This window comes from Mus pahari, chromosome 5 (genome assembly GCF_900095145.1).
Source record: "Mus pahari chromosome 5, PAHARI_EIJ_v1.1, whole genome shotgun sequence".
Classification (NCBI taxonomy): domain Eukaryota; kingdom Metazoa; phylum Chordata; class Mammalia; order Rodentia; family Muridae; genus Mus; species Mus pahari.
The window spans coordinates 150,899,059-150,919,579 of NC_034594.1; the positions used below are offsets into that span (position 1 = coordinate 150,899,059).

General features: G+C 44.7%; 1 protein-coding gene across 3 annotated transcripts in view; it reads left to right on the top strand.

Annotated features, from left to right (window-relative positions):
* Positions 1-20,521, top strand: part of Kif26b (kinesin family member 26B) — a 403,835-nt gene that overhangs the window by 180,997 nt on the left and 202,317 nt on the right. For all 3 annotated transcript variants that reach the window (XM_021197273.2, XM_029538478.1, XM_029538479.1), the window contains one exon: positions 4,288-4,454. In XM_021197273.2, coding sequence (XP_021052932.1) covers positions 4,288-4,454 — 167 coding nt within the window. The remainder of the gene's footprint in view (positions 1-4,287; positions 4,455-20,521) is intronic.

The window sequence follows — 20,521 nt, forward strand, 5'->3', positions numbered from 1 at the left end:
ATATATATATATATATATATATATATATACACACACATGCACATACATGTACTCATGTACACATGCATATACATTCTCATAACACACACATGCACTGTCTCTCACACACACTCACACGTTCACACATTCTCATAACACACACTCATATACATACTTATGCACATACACACAAATATACATGTACACACATGCATTCATACACATATTCACAATACTCTCATAACACACACATGCATTCTCTCTCATACATGCTCATGAACACATTCTCATAACACACACATCCACTCACACTCAAGCACACACACTCACACATACACACATGCATGTATATGCACTCACACATCCACTCACACATATACACATACATGCACACACACACTCATGTACACATACACACAAACATCACATATGTGGGTGCCTTTATTCTGAGACAGGATATGTTCTAAGTTCTCTACATGTTTCTAATCTATGTCCAGTTTTCTGGTTTGATTCTTTCCCATGAAGTGATACATGTAGCACAGTTTACTTTCTGTGAGCCCTCAAATCTACTCGCTCCTCAGCTTGTTCAACACAGGTTGGTAACCAGATGAACTGAGGAGGGATAACAGAATGGCTTCAGGGGTCTGCATTTTCTCTGTGCTGTGTGACCTTGGTCGAATCATGTATCTCTTTCACAGCTCTTTCCTCATCTGTGAGCTGGGACCAAGAGCTTAGCCTCCTAGATAGCTTTATGTTGCCCGTCTCCCCTGGGCCTTGGGGAAGGGATAGGGCTTATCAATCTTAGAGGGTTAGCAGATAATGGCGATACATTTAGTATCTTCAGCCTTTCTGTTTAACGTGTGTGCAGCTCTGGGATGGGCTACCTCCAGTTTAGAGCTGAAGAAGAAATTTGTGTTGGACAGATCTTTCCTAGCTGGGTCTTATCCAGTGGGCAAGTATTTGTCCCTTTGACTCCTGAGGTAATTCATTCATGACTGATGGTATTGTATATGATAATTGCCAAGGTTGAAGGGAATAGCTCTTGATAGTTAGTGACTTGGGGACATACAAGATAGCTCATCGGTGAGAAGCTGTCAGTGGAGCCTCAGCACTGGGAACCTGCCTTCTAGTACAGGGTGGGTGAGTGCTGGTTCATCCGATAAGCAGACTCCTTTCTCATAATCATTTGAAAACAATATGATTTTGGTTGCTGAGTTAAAACAACCACAGCTTCAGAGAGGGTGCCTGGCCCCTCTGACTTTCAGGGTGATGAAGATGTAGCTGGACAGAGCCCAGAAGTTGAACACAGCCAGCGCCCCCCATTTACAGTCAGCGCAACACACTGTCAGCTGGGGACGCCTGTGCAAACTGCAAAGAAAGTAAATATCGAAGACACCTGAGACCTGAAGATGTATTTGCATGTGTGTCTGCCGAAGTACCTCGCACAGTTAAGCACCACCAACAATGGAAGGGACTCAGTGGTAGGGCACTTGCCGGTACACACACGGACGTGCCCAGCAAATTAATGAACTCTAGAAAAGAAATATATTTGCTTGTTTAAAGGACTATAGATGTGAGCAGCAGAAAATAGAATAGTCACTTGGGAGGCAGAGGCAGGTGAATTTCTGAGTTTGAGGCCAGTCTGGTCTATAGAGTGAGTTCCAGGACAGCCAGGGCTACACAGAGAAACCCTGTCTCGGGGGAGGGGGGGGGAGAAAAAAGAAAAGAAAAAAAAGAAAAAAGAAAATAGAATAGTCGGAATCCATGCCACAAATTTGCTTTTGTTATCTCTGTGTTGATCTTGGTATACACTGGACAAGCCAGCCCTGGTTCACTATCATGTGATATATAACTTGCCAGTATAACCCAAAGTATAGACATGGAAGCGCTCTTTAAAGATTTAAAAGACACAAAATACATTTAAAACAAAATACAACAAAGGGAAGGAAACATTCACAGAGAATTGGGTGAAGGCTTCTCAGTGATGCCACCACCACGGTGTGCAAGGTATCACTGATGCCACACTCACTTGCTGACTTCTCTCAGATGTCACTGTGAGTGAAAACCAGGTGTGTGCCTTCAAGGTGGCTTTGGATGGAAATGGAATTAGGTGCCGTGGATTTGAGAGTTTGGTTTTGGTCCTGAGTGTTGTCCAGGAGAGCATCACATACCACCTGTGGCTTTAGCATTACTAGCTAGTGGGGACAACAGTGTGTGTGGTGATCCTTTCATTGTCCCCTCTGGGATGGTGGCAGCTGTTGGTGGTGTAGGCAGCCCATAGAGGTGACCTGTGCCTAGGGAGAGTTATAGCCCCCATGGAATACAGGGACACCATCCTCCAGGCCTTCTCTGTGCTGCCTCCTCTCTGGCTGCTGTGATGGGGGCCACGTTTGTCTCTTGTATGCAGAATGAAAGTAAGAAAGTACAGATTGGCAGAATCTCCACTGAATGATGCTGAACTTCCCAAAGTTACAGCAGGAGTTTAAGCAAAGTTTTGATTAAACGGTATGCAACGGAGCAAATGGCCGCACTGCTAAAACTGAGAATTATAAATGGTTTAACGTCCCTGATGTTAGCCCAGCCTCCCTCATCTGCCCCATGGCCAGCTACTCTGCTCAGTGACCAAGGAAAAAGGCTCCTGCCCTGGGTTTTATTACACCTGTGTTTTATAAATGATCGGAATATTTTCCACTTATCATTTAAGAGTAGCAGGCCAAAGATCTTTTTTGTTGTTATTGTTTAACTGAAGTCATCCATCTTTCTGTTTGTTTATTTCAACTAATGTTTTCCCTTTTGGAAGTAGATTAAAGTTTTAAAGTAACCACCCAGCCCACTTAGACTTTTATCCCATAAAACACCGTGTTATCTCAGAACATTAGTGTGTCTCCATACCACATCCTAATTTTCCCCTGAAGTGTGGGTCTTATAGCTGATGGGAGACAGAATAGACTATCTATGTGGACTTCCATTACAAAAACAATCACAAGTAATAAAAAGAAGGCAGTCGCGGCTACATAGTGAGTCTAAGGGCAGCCTACGCCACAAGAGACCAGTTCTCAAACAAACAAAAGTGAAAACACTGTTGCTCTGGATTTTTAATCTTGGTGTGATAAAATGCCCCAACAGAGTCACTTAAGGAGGGAGGACAGGTTTATTTCACCACATAATTCTAGGCTGTCGTCCATCCTAGCAGGGAAGTTAAGGTAGCCAGGACTCGAAACAGCCAGTCACAGCCCAGCCCAGTCATGGATGTGTGCACGCCTGTCTCCTTGCTCAGTTCACAGTTCTCACTTTTATACAGTTGACCCCAGTCTATGAAATGTCACCTTCATTCAGGGTGGGTCTCCCCACATCAGTTAACCCAATTAAGGAAAGTCCCCAACAGGCATGATGCCCACAGGCCAACCTGATCTAAGCAACAGGGTATATCAAGTTGGCAGTTAAAACCAACCATCATACCAGACAAATACTTTAGCTAGGTGTGAAGGCCTATTCCTGCAGTTCCAGTGCTTGGGAGGTACAAAGGGAGGATCAAGACTTCAAGGCTAGTCTTGCTACATACCTAGTTCTAGGCTAGCCTGGACTATAAGAAACCCTGCCTCAAAACAAACAAACCAACCAACCTACAAACAACCAAATAACCAAAACAAAAAACTCCACAAAACAACAACAGCAAAACCAAAACAAATAGAAAGAAAAGCAGAAATCACTCATGGTCCTGTTAATGGATCAGAAGGAAAATGAAATCTAAAATGTTCTACGCCCTCTGTGAAAAACCTTTGGTGCTACATGGTAGCTGTGTCTGTTTTTATCTGCATCTGCAATCCACCTGTCTTCCTACAGCAGACCCCAAGCACTGCCCCCAAGAACCCTTTATCTGAATCCCTCGTGTTCTTCATTAGCAGGCTTGCTTGTGCCTTCGGACTGAACCTCTGCCTGTTCCACACTTTGTGAGCACTCGAAGCCTTTCCTGGTGTGAAGCCAGCATTAGTTCATGTCACGGTTCTGATCCTGGGCTATGAAGAGCGTGTGGCTAATAGGTGACACTTTCTCCTCTCCAGGAAGGGAAGATACAGGTGTCATGCAGCCTATAATGTCAGGGGTTATTTCACTACATTATTTTAAATGGAAACAGGAAGTGACCTAGCTAGCATGCTGGGAAATGGTCACAGAAATCCCGTGTGCCTCCCAGGTAACTGAGGGCGGGTGGGATTAAACCCACCCTCTTCTCCAGACAGCAACCTGCTGGCAATGGGCAGGCATTCTGCGAGCCATAGGTAATGAGCTTCATGTCATTTTCTTTGTCAGATCTCCCAGCTGATGACAGAGACCAGCCGCGAGGGACTGACAGAGTCAGCGCTCAACCGCTACAATGCTGACAAGCCTGCAGCCAGCAGTGTCCCAGCCCCACAGGGTTCCTGTGTGGCCAGTGAGACTTCCACAGGGACCTCGGTGGCTGCCTCCTTCTTCGCACGGTAAGAGATGCTCAGATCTTTGGTCTTTTTGGGTACACCCAGCTGGCGTGCATCCTAGGTGGACCAGATCAGCTGGAACCATTAGATGGCATTCAATACCATTCTTTGAGTTGGCCTTTTGAAAGCAAGATACTGGGCACTGTTGTTATTGTGAGCCAGAGAACTCTGTGTTGAGGGGACTGTCCTATGCATTATAGTGTGTTTAGCAGGATCTTTGGCCTCTGTCTACTACATGCCCATGCACCCTTCTTCCTACTATGTCCTGAAATAGTCAGAGGTGTCCTGGATTGAGAACCACTGTTATAAGAACATATGTCTCTAAAGATGGCCCTTCTTGGGGTAAGACTGTGAAGTAAGTATAAGGTGAAGTCCTGTGGCTGCTGATCCCACACTTACCTGCTCATGAATCTGCCAAAAAAAGACACTATTAAAGAGATGCTAGGTGTACCCTCTCCTGACACACTACTGGATATATAGCTAATCAAACACTGGATATAAGGCCAATCTTAGAGAGTTTAAAGCCAGGAGAACCAAAAATGAAAGGTATTTGAACTATGTTGTCAGCCTAATTTTAGCAACAAGGCAGAGACAGGGCAGGAGACAAAGGACAGCTGAGTGGGATGACAGGGTTGTTCCATTCAATCTCATGATTTTATGAACAAGGACACTGAAGAGCGGGAAGGTTCATCAGTTAACTCATATGTCTGGTCACTTTTTACTCAATACTTGAGCTAAACCTTAGAAAGTTCTCTCTAAGGTTCTCAGGCTCCAGAGTAAACAGGATTCTGAATAAATAAATAACAGAGAGTATGAAGTCAGAGGGTCTAGTCTGAAGATTAAAATTAGGTGATGTTAAATTATTAAGAACATTACAGAAGTTTAAGTTCATGTGGGTCTGGCCAGTATTTCGTAAGAAGGGGAGGGGCTCTGACTGAGGAAGGGAACAAGTCAGAATAGGAGGAGAGAGACAGGGTCCTGGGAGAAATGCCATCTATAGTAGGTGTCAGGAAGTAGTGTTGGGAACTTAGCTCTGAGAGGCTCATTCAATCACGGTGCTGTGTTTATTCTCCTCTGAACATTTGTGCTGGCTTGGATATGGGAGAAGAAGCACCATATGCGTATGCTGGTCTCCTAGCAAGGGCCATTGTTAGCTCCACCTGTGTGTGAGCCTCTGTGATATCTGGACCAATGAGCAAGGAACCCAAGCCCACTGGGATGTTACCTCTCTGCCGTCTGAAGCAGGAATGAAGAGATATAAGCATTTAGGCAGAAATGTCATAAGCCCAGAAGATTCTGAGACCTGGGAAGCCTGTCAGAGCGCATCCACAGGTGGGTGAACTTTGGCTGATGCCGGAGAAGACACCTTAAGGCAGAAATCTTCTAGATCACTGAGTAAGAGGCCATTTTTCTGTCTCTGTGGGGGACCTGAGTATGTGAGCAAAGGCTGAATAAAACCTCAGAACAGGAGAGAGCCCATCCCCCGACTCTCTGGGAACAACAGAGAACTTGCTGCCTGTTCCCATCACTTAGAGAGTGAGGTTTCCGTCAGTAAGGGGGAGGTGGAAGGTGTGCTGAGTGGCTACTTGTTTTCCATGCTGGAGAGGGCGAGCCTGGCCTCCATGCTGGAGGGAACAAGCTTTCAACACTTTTTGGAGTTGAACTCAGCACCTCCTACCCTGATGCTCTTCTGAGGGTGAAATCTCAGTGTGTTTCAGAGGATTCCACACAAAACTGCCAGACTCTCGAAGAAAACGAAACACTGAAGATATATTGGACTGTGGAGGAAGTAAGGGGCTGGGACTTCCAGTGGATTCTATTTAGGGAGAACAGGTGCCGGGCACCTATGATGAACAACGGGCCAGTGACAACGGCAGGGAGCTCTGTAGATGCTGGTAGCAGTGAGCAAAGACTCCAGAAGATTGCTTATTACACTGGTCTGTCTGTCTGTCAGTCAGTCTGTCTGTCTGTCTATTCATCTGTCCATCCATCCATCCATCCAGCCAGCCAGCCATCCCTGTGTATGCATGTACATGCATGTGCATATAGATCAGAGAATAACTTGTAGGAGTTGGTACTTTTCTTCCATTATATGGGTTCAGGGGTTGAACTCAGGTCATCAGGCTTGGTGAAAGCAGCTGATACTCAGACTGCTCCCTCTGGCCCCTTAGTATCTTTTCTGTTGTGATCACTGATAGCACGTGGAGCTTGCCTTCACAGGGCTTACAGTGTAGAGAAGGACAGCGTACCATGGATAAAGCACACGAGCACACTCTTCGCTCATTCCTTACCCCTCACCCTGGCTTGCCATTGGGTTTTGCTTCCTTCCAGCAAGTAAGGTAGCATATTAACAACTTGTCAGTCATGGATGGGCACCTACAGCAGAGAGAGAGAGAGAGAGAGAGAGAGAGAGAGAGAGAGAGAGAGAGAGAGAGAGATCCATTCCCTAGTGAGAGACATAGCCAGCCAGGGATCTATCACTTCTTTGGGTCCCAGAGGTCTGTGCAGAAGTGTTTATATGTTTCTGTAGATTGTTCACAGTAGCTCGAGGCCTATTGTCTTAGTCTGCTCATGTTCATGCAACACCACGTTCAAGGCTTGGTGGTTTATAGGGAACAGCAGATTATTTCTTTCCTTTTAGAGATTGGGAAATTCAAGACCAGGGTACTGGCACCTATACAAGGGCTGCTTGTCTGCTTCCAACACGGCATCTTGTTGGTTTGTCCTCACGAGGTAGAAGACAGAAGGGCAAGAGAGACCAGGTTTTTCCGAGTGGCCTTCTGAGGACTCAGCCTCGTAAGACCAAGGCAATGAGGATCAACCTTCACTCAAACCATCGCAATTATTGAATCTAAGAATAAAAAAAAAAATTCTCTTTCTTTAGATAGTAAACCTCTTAGTGGTTGCCTGTATTTCAGAATTCTAGTCTACTGTTCTTTCAGGGAAAGAAACTTTAAAAATAATAACAACTGGGGCTGTGCGTGTAGCTTGTTTGATAGGCTGTTCACTTAGCTTGTGTGAAACCCAGGAGTGGATCTTCAGCACCGCATAGATAGGGCATGGCGGTATTCTACCTGCAATCTGAACACTTAGGAGACACAGGGTTTAAAGGTTTAAGGTCACATACTGAGCTGGAGGTCAGCCACTCTGTCTCAAAGGAAGAGGGCTAAAAGCAATAGTGGTAGTACTAAAGAAACTGGTACTTCTGTCCTCAAATCGGTTAATAGTGTGTTGCCACTGAGCACGAAGGCCATTTCAAATGTGCGAATCCTTTAGCATAAATCTTACGTCACTGAGAAGAGATGATGTGGTAGATAGTATATGGTTAGATTTCCCCTTGTGCTGACTGCTCGCTAATTACATACTTTGCTGTCTATCATAAAAAGTACACAAAACCCAATGGAGGAGACCCTGTCATTGAAGGTTGAGACAATGGAAATTTCACTGTTATTTGAAAAGCAATGAGTAGATCCTGTATCATGCGTGGAGTTACCTCAAACCTTGGAAAAGAAAACGAATCCTTCAGATGGCCTCATAGCTTCACACTGAGTTTTCCGTTCCCAAATAATCCAAAAAGCATCAACAGCTGTGGAGTTTTTTTTTCCCCTTTGGGCTGTATCCCTCTTGTCCCTGTCCTTAAACTTAATGACTTTCCATTTGAAGATCCAGTTGCACTATTTTATTTTCTTGTTGATTAAAAATGTCCGCCCTGGGTTTGAATTTTCTGGATAAACTCTAGTGTTTAATATAGCATTGTTCTCTGTGGTTACTAATCTTGGTTGTCAACTTGATTGGATTGTGAAGAGCAGTAGAACCCACTTGTCTGAATCCACAGAGAGTATGATGATATAATGAGGGAAAAGGAAGGAGGGGAGACTGACTTGGAAGAAGCTGTCACTGTGGCCATGTCTTTGCAGGCTGTATGCCATCTGGGCTCCTTTCCCCTTCACCCACCATTTTCCTGTCCACCAGTGATTGAAGATTGTATACACACTGCCACTGTCATGTTCTGTCATGTACAGAGCAAAGTCTCCATGGATTAAGCCCTCTGAAATGTGAGCTGAGATAAATCCCACCTCCCTTGAGTGGTGGAGGATTTTGGTCCCAATGATAAGTAACTGACTTAGGTTCATTTTGTGGGATCCAAGTGCTCTGCCTTCTCACCCGCCGTCCATCCTGTCCTGTTCTTTCATGAGGTTGCTGTCATGCCCACGATGTCCTCTCACCAGCCTCCCACAGGGCCAGGTCTTAGTGTCACGTATGAGCGCACACCACTCCTCTCACCTTTTGTCTTCGTTCCAAATTTATTTTTTTCCTAGGGACTTTACTAATGCTGGATGTCTAATTCTTCCCTGTTAGCCCTTCCATTTTTGTCTTAGGTGGCTCCTCTATTGCCTAACAGTTTGCTCAAAGTCTCTTGAACTTGTACCTGGCTGTTATTTGACTGATTTGGCCAGTAGTACATGAAGCTGGAGATTGCCACTGTAATAAACCCAGGTCGCAGGGTCAAGGGTAAACTGAGTTTTAGGGGACTAACTCCTGATGTCACTGCTGTTGGGACCATGTTTCTCCTCTGCTCAGTCCCCAGTGGACTACATGCAGCTGTAGTTATAACTGTCCCCATTCTTATTGCTATTATATCTACCATCTTGCTGATAGTCAAATAAAAATAGCTCCTGGTTGCACTGGCCCCAGCAAAGGCTTTGCACGTCTGATCTTGGATAAAGGAGGCTTTCTTCCATCCCTGGGTACTTTACACATAATAGTGGTACCTGGCTGTGTGCTCTAAGTTTATTAAGCACAAGAAGGATGAGGAAGATCATGAGACTGCCCATAGTTGGTCCCCTTGTTCTCCATCAGACACAGTTCCCTGCAGGGACAGTTGTGAAACACATCAACAACCATTACTGGGAAAAGCCACCTGAATACCACAATTGGTCTCGGGAGATGCAGGAGTAGAAAAATGGAGCCAGGTACACACAAGATTCATCTCTCGATTGCTGACTTATGCTGTAGAGATAGGCTTCATTTCTGCCTCTGGTGTTACTGACCAGAGCAGCTAATGTCCAGGATTGCATTTCTTATTACATTTATACCTCAAAAGACTTTTTTTTTTTTTAAAGCACCCCCCAACCTAAAAACATACGAGCAAGAGCTGTGAAAGAAACTTTATGAGCTCATATTGTAGAAATGTTCTGTTGTTTAAATTGTCTATTATTGTTTTCCCAGTTCCTTGTGGTTTCCATAGCAGCATGATACCTACCTTGCCTGCTGACTCTGGCAGCTCTCCTTCCTATGCACTGTCCCTGCCACTCTTCCATCTCTTTCACTTCCCTCTACTGTTCTGAAGCTTCCCATGGAAGTAGGGCCACTTAGGAGCTTCCTGTGAGACACTGGTGAAAGCCAATGTACACAGTTGTATCATGGAACAGGGCACCCAATTGTGAATGAGCTTAAAGGGACAAAGCCCTGTAGGCTCATGGGGAGACTCTGGCAAACCTCCAGTAGGGGCATCTTTTTCCTAACGACCTGCAGGTGTGGCCTGAACTCCAGATGCTCCAATCATCCAGTCCCCTTCTTTGGCAGCTAATCAGAGCCAGGCAAGGATCACTGAAGGCCAAACCATCACCCCATGGATCTCTGGCTTATGTATTCCTGGCAGGCTTAGGTTTACTTTCCTTAGAAAAGGTTCTGAGCACTTCTTGGGAAAGAAAGAAGTGTTGCTCATGCATATGGATGAGGTGAACTTCTAGGAGTCCTAGTTTGTATGAATATAGTTCCACTTAAACTCACCTCAGTGGCAGTGTGAAAGGAAGACTTTAAGAAGGAGCCAAGTGAGTTTCTAGTGCCCTTGGATTTCCGAGGCCCCAGGAAACAGTATCAGGTGTAGCTTGCACTAAGACATCTCCCCCCACCCGTGCCGCCAACACCTGATTGCCCTGAGAGATGGCAAAAGCATTGTAAACTAGTGGCTGCATTTAGTGCCTCCACTTGGAGCCCTGTGTTCAATGGAATCCGAAGGGCTGGAGAGTTGGATCTGTAATTAAGAGCACTTGTTGCTCTACCAGAGAAACTGGGTTTGAGTCTCAGCATCTATATAATGGCTCACAACTGTCTGTCACTCCAGTCTTAGGGAATCCAATGCCCTCTTCTGACCTCGGGAGTAACAGACACAAATGTACACAGACATACATGCAGGTAACACATTCATGCATACAAAGCAAAATATATAAGCCTAAATTTAATAAAAGAATTCAAAGACCACCAAACAGCAGGTGTGCCATCCCAAGCATCCATATAGACTTTTGTACTGGCTTAGGCAGATGGAGCAGAGCAGAATCAGTACCTGTGGTTTGGCACAGAGTAGTGGGAGTGGGCAACCCTGCACCATGAGTGTATCCCTAACCATATCCTGGTATGGGAGCATGTACAGTGTGCATTTCTCCTAAACGGGGGCTATGCCCAACTGTCATCTTGCTGAGGTGTGGGCTATCAGTTCACAATGTCTGGGATCATTTAGAACAAAATCCCTGGCCATGGTGAGAATGTTTGAAAGAGAAGCGTCAGTGAACCCATAGTATTCCAGGGATTCTTGTCAACTGCTCTCTGTATCTGTGATTCTAGTTATTGGTGTCTTTTTACTGGTGTGGGCGATAGGCTGTGAAGGACACTGAACAAAGCAAATGGAAAGATGGACCAGCTCAAAGCTTAACCCCCCAGCCCCAAGCTAGACAGTTGACTTGGCCTTTCCAGCCTTTGATTTTCTATTGTTCCTGGGCACAGGGTTATGGTGAAGGTTAAGAAAAGATGTGATCATCTGAGTCTTGGAGATGATATTAACACAGCACCTGCCTCAGAAGGATAGAGCCCTGTCCTGGGTGGAAAGCTCAGTGAACCGCCCCCCTCCAAGTAGACTTCTACGTGGTGCCTATCTCTACAAGGTCTTTGTAATCCTGCCTGGTGGCTATCCTGGGCCTCTATAGCCATTGTAAAGATCTGGCTTCACACCTCAGAAAGGAAGCCATCTGTACAGAGAGTGCAGACCAGCAGCTTTCAAAATCCGAAGGGAGTCAGAGCCCTTTGGCAATGAGCTTATCAAAGACTTGTCAAGAGAAGACCATGTTTGAAGCCATATACCCGTGGCTTCAGTTAGTCTAATACACAACTCTAAATTTTCAAAGTGTTTTGTTTTGTTTTGTTTTTCATCTGTAGATTGAGACAGGGTCTTACTTTGAGGCTCGGGTTGATTTTGAACTTAATACGTAGTTCAGGCTGACCTTGAACTTAGCATCCTCCTTCCTCTACTTTCTAAGTGTATCTATCCATTGCAATTGTCCCTTGCCATGCCTGGCTTTGTAAGTGTTTCACTTCTTAGGTTTTATATGCCTGTCTCCCCTGCCTAGCACCGGGAGGACAACTGAGGGCCGCCATACCTGGGTTTACATGTGGGTTCTAAGGGGCAGAGCTCAAGTGTCCGTGATTGCATGTAAGGTAAGCTGTGTTCTCAGCACCAACCCCAACCCCTGTCACAGATCTTGATTTTATAATCCAGAAAAGTGGCTCAACAGTAAAGGATAGTAGGTAGGAAGGAGGAAGAATTCTGTCACCACTGGGCTCTTGGGAGGTTGAAGAGGGAAGTTTAAGGCCAACATTAGCTACATTTCAAGTTCTTTTCTCCATGACTGTGGAGAAAAGAATTCTGGTACCCTAGAGCTCAGCTAAGAGTCATTCCACAAAGGCCACAAATCAGAACTGTCATGGCATTGACCTTGAAAATCAACCAAAACATTAAGTTAAATCAAAGTGAAAGATGGAAGGTACGCTTTTGCTTATGGATTGACTTTGAGGGTGACATACGTCAGGCTGTAAAGGAATGAATTTGGAGGTGACACATGGAAGTCTGAAAAGGAGTAGAAGCAATGGTCAAGTATATCGGAGAGGAAGAGGGATGAGGAGGAGGTGAATCTATTACCATCCCACTGCAGCATGCTTGCAACTAGTTTTCAATCATCCGCATTTACTCATCTGGAAATCATAGCAGCTTCCATGGTCTAAGGCATCCCCAAGGTCTATACCATCTTCATCATCACATCTTTAGCTTCAAAAGTCCCCCAGTTGGCTCTAAAACCATACCATCACTGACGTGGAAACCATTGCACAGAATGATGAGGTAAGTTGGCCAAGGTCACACAGCTAGTGTGTGGGGTGTGAGCCCAGACCCTCTGAACCAGAATGTTGGCTTCAAAATGCAGAGACAGTAGTTGTCTCTGTTCTTGGCTGAAGTCCCAGGACTAAAATGAACACCAAGAAATGTCTGTTGAATGTGTCAGTGACTGTTCCCTGCCACCATGATGTTTGTTCAGATAGTGGGAGAGCCATGTAAAACATCAACATAAAGAATGGATGCCAGAGCTGGGGAGGTGGCTCAGTTTGTAAAGTGCTTGCCTTATGGTCAGGAGGACCTAAGTCAAAACCCCTAGTGCCTGAAACACCGGGCATGGGGGTATGTACTTATAACCCTAGTGCTAGGGTTAGTGACAGGCAGATCCCAGGGGCTTGCTGGCCAGCATGTCTAGGTGCGATTGTGAGCCCCAGGTCCACTGAGAGGCCTTGTCTCCAAGAATAAGATGGGGAAGAGATTGGGGAAAACATCTTGACTTCTAAGTCCACACAAGCAAGTGCTTCTGTATAACATATACACAGACATACACATGCACATACACAGACACACACACATATATAAACATACATACCCAGACATGCACATACATAAACATATGCACACAGATGCATATACAAATGCACACATACACACATATGTATACATATACACACTCATATATACATGCACACAAACACATTTATACACTCAGAGAGATAGAAACATACATACTCATACAAACATATAGACAGATACAAATAGACATACAGACATACACAGTCACACAGAGACACATGTGTACACGCAGACACATGTATGCACACACAGACACATGCATACACATATATAGGCACACACATAGACATACGGGTATACATATACAGACACACACATGTACACACAGAGACATGCATACACACACATATACACACAGACACATACTACAGACATACACACATATACACAGACATATACAAGTACATAGACACACACAGATATATACACACTTATACATACATGTAGGCATACACATGCATACACACTCATACATGTAGGCATACATATACACAGAGAGATAATACACACATATACCCAACAACAATAATAACAGTAAATGCCCAGTTTACCTCAAAATCTGAGTATGTCTGGGTGATAGTGGGCTTGCGATCAGCAGATCTTTATTCTAACTTCTATTAGTTATAGAAATAATGCTTTCTATACCACAGAGCAAAAGCCAGAGATTTTCAGGGGCCTCATACAGTCTCTCTGTATTCTCTGCCCCACCCTCCTTCCTAAGCTCCCTCTGGCTTATGCTTGCTTGGGCACTAACCTGGCTCCCTGGGGAAGAACCCATGGGGCCCTCGTCCTAAGCTTTGCTCTATGGCTTCCTACTGTGCCTTCCCTTGCGTCTGGGGGCAAAGCTTCCCCAGCCTACATGCTTCTATGCAAATGCTACTTCTCCGTGAAGGTAAAGGCACAGCCTTATTGGCCTTCCAGCCTAATATGACAGGTGTCTCACTCTGCACCACCACTCCCACACAAGGCCTACAAAGGGATTAGTTAATTAAAAACATTTGAATCTTGGAGTCTCCAGGTTGTCCTCTGCTGGGATGCTTAGACGTTTGTCACATAGGTCAAGCTGTGTGTTAAAGAAGTGAATGGTTCCTTTTGCTGTAGGGCACTTTGGGGGGAACTTGCATCTTCTTCTGGTGTGAAAGAGGCATGTTATGAGCCTGAAGGTCTTATAAAGTTCAGTTACCTAACTCTTCCCATGAGAGGGTGTTGTAAATGACCACGGAGGGATGCATCCTAGGACAATAAGCCCACGGAAGAGTTTCAGTGGCAGAGTCTTCTGAGTGACCTGAGCCGTGCAGCTGATTGGGCTCTCCGTCTTCCCCTTCAGTAAACCTCCTTGCTTTCTGTTCCTTGTGCTGACTGATTATTTTAATTCTAAAGCTGTCTTATATTGAAGTATGTAAAGCATTTGGGGGTAGAATCATGGGGAAGGCATTAGAGAAACTAAAGATATATTATTCTGCGTGGCACTGGGTAGAGGCTGAGTGCGCTGATGAATGGCATCGTGGAGGGAAACAGATCCATCCTGGGCACCGTGTGTTTGTGCCTCCCTGAGGATATGGGAAGCACAAACGACGGGACATCAGGTATGATGCTGTGCTTTGAAATAATCACACGGAGTCACAGAGAGACATGTTTGGTATCCCTGCTTTCTCTTCTGTGATGGCATTTGCATTTCTTGCTTCTCTTTCTTCCAGCTCAGGACTCTGGCGAACCCTCCTAAAACTTCTCCCTGAGCTCATGAGGGCAGGAGAAGGGAGGGCAGACTCACTTCCACCACTCAGATGGTGCTCTGTGATAGCCAGAGGATGCATTCTCGTGAAAAGAATGCATCAGGAGTGCTTGGAAACATAGGTCTGTCTTGCTTCTCAGAAGAAGAGAATATGTAAAACAACAACAATAACAACAACAACCCCCAAGAAAACCCCAAAACAAAACAAACAAAAACAACAACAAAATCCCAAACCTTTTGGGCAGGGTGCTTATACATGAGATAGTTTATTGTGGGCCCAAGCCCTCGATTGTAGGGAAGATTAGCGCTATTGATAGAGGTAATCCAGATGGTTAGGCAGGTGGGAGATTTCCATTGTAGGTTTCTACATTGTAGGTTGCTACTTCTGATAAGTACACATCATTTCTTTTAAGCCACAGGATTGGGTGGGATGCCCCATTGGACCTCGATCCTCTTTGCCTGGTACCATGAAGCACACTGGAACTTGGAAGAGAGGATTTCGTGAGCCTAGAGATAATGGCCCGTGTCATTTTCTTGGCATGTTCCAGAACCAAAGCCCATCCAGGCTATGGCTTGACCCTTCTGAAGCCCAGCAGAGGAAAGAAAGGTCCTTGGCAGGGACAAGGAAAGGACTTGTCCCCAGACCTGTGCTGAAAGGGAGCTAATCAGCATGAGGCAAGCCTCTGTGAATAAAAGAAAATGATGCAGTATAAGCCATCGCTCAGAATCCATCTCTGGCCTTTTAGATACTTCAGAAAAATGAATGTGGTTCATTTTTCTCAAATAAATTTTCATACATTATTATAGCTGTCTCTCTGGTGCAAGGTAGCATTTATGGGAAAAAGCAAACTGTTTTGAAACCTGATTATTCAGAATTTTACAGTTATTGTCTAGGGTTAAAAGAAAACTTCAGCTGCTCTATCTATACCATGAACACCTGAGTGTTTACAGTTCTCATTTTTACCACTGAAGAGCTCCAAGAATAAGGCTGGATGCTGGAAGAGGACTTGATGACAGAGACTCAGGGATTTCCTTGTGTCTAAGAGTCTAAGCTGGCTGTGTCCAGCCTGGCTGTGGGGCCCCTTCCTTCTCCTCTCTGCTGCTGTTACCCTGCCCCAAGCCTTTCCCTCAAAGGCCTTTCAGGAGCTCATGAGAAGACCCACACCACATGCATACACACACACACACACACACACACACACACTTTTCCTACTCAACTTTCTTATATAAAACTTCATATTTCTCATGAGCTAATTAATGTCTGTGGCAATGTCTGAGAGTTTCCACTGATACTGAAACCTAGTATTTGTCCACAGTGTGGTCTAGTTTGTCAAGTTGGAGTGGGATGGGATCAAGGGTGTGTGTAATGACTTGGCAGCAGCTCCCAGACAAGACTGGCAGGGGCCAGTTGACATTTCTGGAATAACACCAGTGAAAGGTCCTCCCACCACTTAGATTTTCTAAGTGAACTGACAGACAACTGATACCAATTGTCAATCCCAAGGATGTTTCCAAGGGAACCCGGTGTAAGATCCTGAGAGTATCTATCATCCATCCACTCATCTATCCACCCATGTATCCAACCATCCATCCATCTGTCCATCCATTCATCTATTCATCATAAATCTATCTACCCCTCCATCTACCCATCTATCTCTCTGTCCATCCATCCATCCATCCATTCATTATCTATTCATCTATCCATCCATCCATTCACCATCCTTCCATCCATCCATCCATCCAATCATCCATCCATCCAGTCATTCTTTACTCATCTCTCCAGCATCTATCATTGGTAGGACACACAGTACTAGCCTAAATACCTAAGAAAACAAAATAGAACTAGGACAGCCAATTCCATTAAGGAAATCTCAGCCCAATGAGAACAGCTAGAAACAGCACACACATTTAGGACAGAGTATACACACACACACACACACACACACACACACACAAAAAAAAACATTTGCTATTGCCTTACCTAAGCCTTCAGAGTGCTTAGAAGTTAAAGGTTCTTCCCATAACTCACTATTTTCGAAAATGATCTTCTTCCTTTATTTGCTTACTAACATGATGCCCAAATCCCTTTCCTGAATAGCTCACTCCATCTTTACATGCTCCATTTCTAGTGAGAAGCCTGAGCTCCTGGCAACCTCAAACAGAGCATCCGGGGAGTGCACCTCAGGATGGCGATGATGTATGCCATGGAGGTTGCCAGCTTCCTCCCCTGTCCACTGGCGGCGTCCATCCTTCACTTCAGAAGCAGTGTCTCCTGAGCACTGTGGGGCACATCTGCATGGCCACTGCCCCCCAAGGCTGCAGCCCTTACTTCCAGACCCTGCTTCTTTAAACCTAGTTCTTTTGCTCAACTGCGTCCTTGTGGTGGTTTCTAGTTCCTTTGTTTTCTGTGTCCACTAAAGACTATCTCCCTGGCCAGAAATTGTTTTTCCTCCCTGTAGGGAGCCTGCAGGGTGACCAGGGGTGATCCCTTCAAATAGTGCCAATTCCTTGATTGGCAGCAGTGCCACTAAGGGGGACCATGTTACCTGGGGACACAGACATCTGTCAACAGTCTCAGAGAAGTGCCTTTCCTCTGTAGAGGCATGGTGGACTTCTGTAGTGGTAGGAGCTGCAGGACTGGAGTTAGGTGTAGCTTAGTAATAGAGGACTTGCATAGCTTGTGCAAAGCCCTGGGTTCCATCCCCAGCTCAGCGAAATACTTATTAGTAACTTATTAGTAAAGTTAAGCTCTGGCTCTGTGCTAAACCTTGACCTATCGTGTGCAAAGTCTTGATACCCAGCTCTGTAAATTTTATGTTCTTATCATTATTCTTTTGTGCTGGTAGACATCCTGGAGCCAGTCCCAAGTTCCCAAGTTTCAGATGGAAGCGCACAGCGTTTGCTGTGCTCCATCGATCCCCTACTGAAGCCCGAGGAGGCCACTCCTGACTTTATTTCTTAGAGGTCACTCTGGCTGTTAAGGTGACACCTGCTGACCCTCAGATAGAATTTATCTCAGACCCTCTGTGTGTAACCAGTCTTCTAGACCTCATTCCCCACATCCTCTCCTTGACAGCAGTAGCCCAACCCTCAAGCTGTTTGAGTAAGTTGTGCATCTCCTATTGCACACTCCTTGAGATGATGCGTGTTTGGTTTTGGCTTGTATAGTAAAGTCAGAGAGCACAGGACGAGATGCCATGCTTCTTTCTGCCTCTCCGTGGTACTGACTGCCAACCGCAGGCCCGGATACCTGTTGTGGATTTACTATTTTGCATGTGCTCTGTTTCCGTTCAACATAGGCCATGAAGAGGCCTGATTTATGGAGCTATGTGGTTGAGGGTGGGAGCAGGGAAGCAAAGGGCTGTTCTAGCTGCAGTAAATTTAAGCATCACTGGTATTTCTTTACACATCTGGAGGGGTTCCTGGTGAGTGTATTGCTACAGGAGCTCATAAATTAAAAATAACAAGACTATTTCCTTTACACCTGGAGCTTCAAAATTACCACCCATTGATGGCCCTTTCACAAAAGAGGCATTGAGGGCGACAGCCTAAACATGGTCTCTGGCCATAGCTCTAAATACAAGTAACCATTCACTCCAGGTCTTTTTACTTTGCTTTAGAAAAAAAAAGTACTGGAAGATAAGGAAAGTCATTACATGAAGCATAGATTGGGAATTTAATCTGCTTTTTTTTCCCTCCATCTCTCTCCCTCCTTCCTCTTTTATGATGTTTTGTCCTTCTCCATTTTTGCTCGGAATTTTTACACAAAATTTAAAACAGGTCTAAGAGCAGCAGAAACAAAGCCACCTATCCAGGGACTGTCTTCTTCATTCTCTGTTATGTTATAAGCCATAAATTCTACCCTGTTTGTAAATGATACGACCCTGGTGGGCTGGTGGTGGCACTTTGATTGGCTCCTTGGATGTCTTTGCACCTGTGTACCAGAGCTGATCTTGGAGAACTCCTGTTTCCTCCCATTCCTAGCAGATTCTCTGTCTCCTGGGCCAGCTGTGCTCTGTTCTGCCCTAGAGACAAAACTGAGATGGTCCATAGGACACAGAAACAACTTTATTTTTACTTTTTCATCTTGTCCTTTTAGAACTATGTTGACATTTTTGGGAAAATGCACAAAGGGTGGGAGGCTATGCTTTTTGGCAAGACTTTTAAGTATGTTATAGCAGAAGCAATCAGACTGGATTTTACCACCATGCCACCAACAGCATTGATTGGAGAGACACAGTGTTATACGCTAAGATGTGCTTGGATGTTGATAGAGAATAAGTCATAAAAATCAAAACCTGGAAGCCTTGCAAATGTTCTCTGACAGATAAGTAAATAAGCAAAACATGAGATGTTTTATACGACAGGACACCCTTCAAACGTTCAGACTGTTGCTGCTTGTGGTAATTTGCATGGATCTCAGAATAATCATGTGACTGAAAAAAAAAAAGCCAGGCTCCCTGCTAAAACCAGAAGACTCCTTATCATGTGATTTTTATCTGTTATAGAATTATAAACAACATAAACTAATTTAGTGACACAAAGTGCTTCTGGGTATAGTAGCCACTTCTCTAACCTCAGTGCTGAGGAGCCACTATATGTAGTCTGAGAGACCCCCGGCCACGCCATCTAGCCAAAACAGTGAGCTCCAAGTTCAATGAGAGAAACAAAGTGAAGAACCAGAGAGGGGGTAATGCTGGCATCAACCTCTAGTCTTCACATGTGCAGACACGTACACACACACATACACGTACACACACACACACACACACACACACACACACACACTGAAAAGTATTTGAGAAGGTGAGAAAATTGTCTTAGAGTGAACAAAGTTTGGGAGAAACATCCATTTCCTTGGGAAGGAAAATGTAAATGCCAAGAATCCCAAGCAAGGCATGGAATTGACTCAATCACACATCCCCAAACAATTGAGGGGGAAATCTCCAAACTTGGAGTTATATTTTTCCAGGAAATAAAAAATCATCACTTGGGAGACAAATTTCTGAGTTCAAGGCTGGCCTGGTCTATAGAGTGAGTTACAGGACAGCCACGGCTATACAGAAAAACCCCTGTCTCAAAAAAAACCAAATAAATAAATAAATAAATAAATAAATAAATAAATATCATCAGGGTTGAATAGTCTGGGAGAAATGAATAGAAGAGATTACATAAGAGAGGAGAAACAGCTAAGGTAAAATGTGTGTGTGTGTGTGTGTGTGTGTGTGTGTGTGTGTTCACGTTCACATGCACATGTGTACACACTTTTGTCTAGACAGGGGCCATGCATGCTCTTGTGGGATAGCCCCATGTTTGTGGATACATGTAAAGTCAGTGGATGACCTCAGATATTATTTCACATGAGCCTTCTGCCTTTTGTTTGTGACAGGGATGCTCATCAGCCTGGAACTTTGCCAAGTAGTCTAGCTAGCTGGCTAGCATACTATTACAAGAATGTACCACCTTGTTCACCTTTATACCTGGGTTCTGGGGAGTCCTTGGGCAAGTACTTGACTGACTGAGCATCTCCCCACTCTCTAATCTATCTTTCTTTCTTTCTTTCTTTCTTTCTTTCTTTCTTTCTTTCTTTCTTTCTTTCTT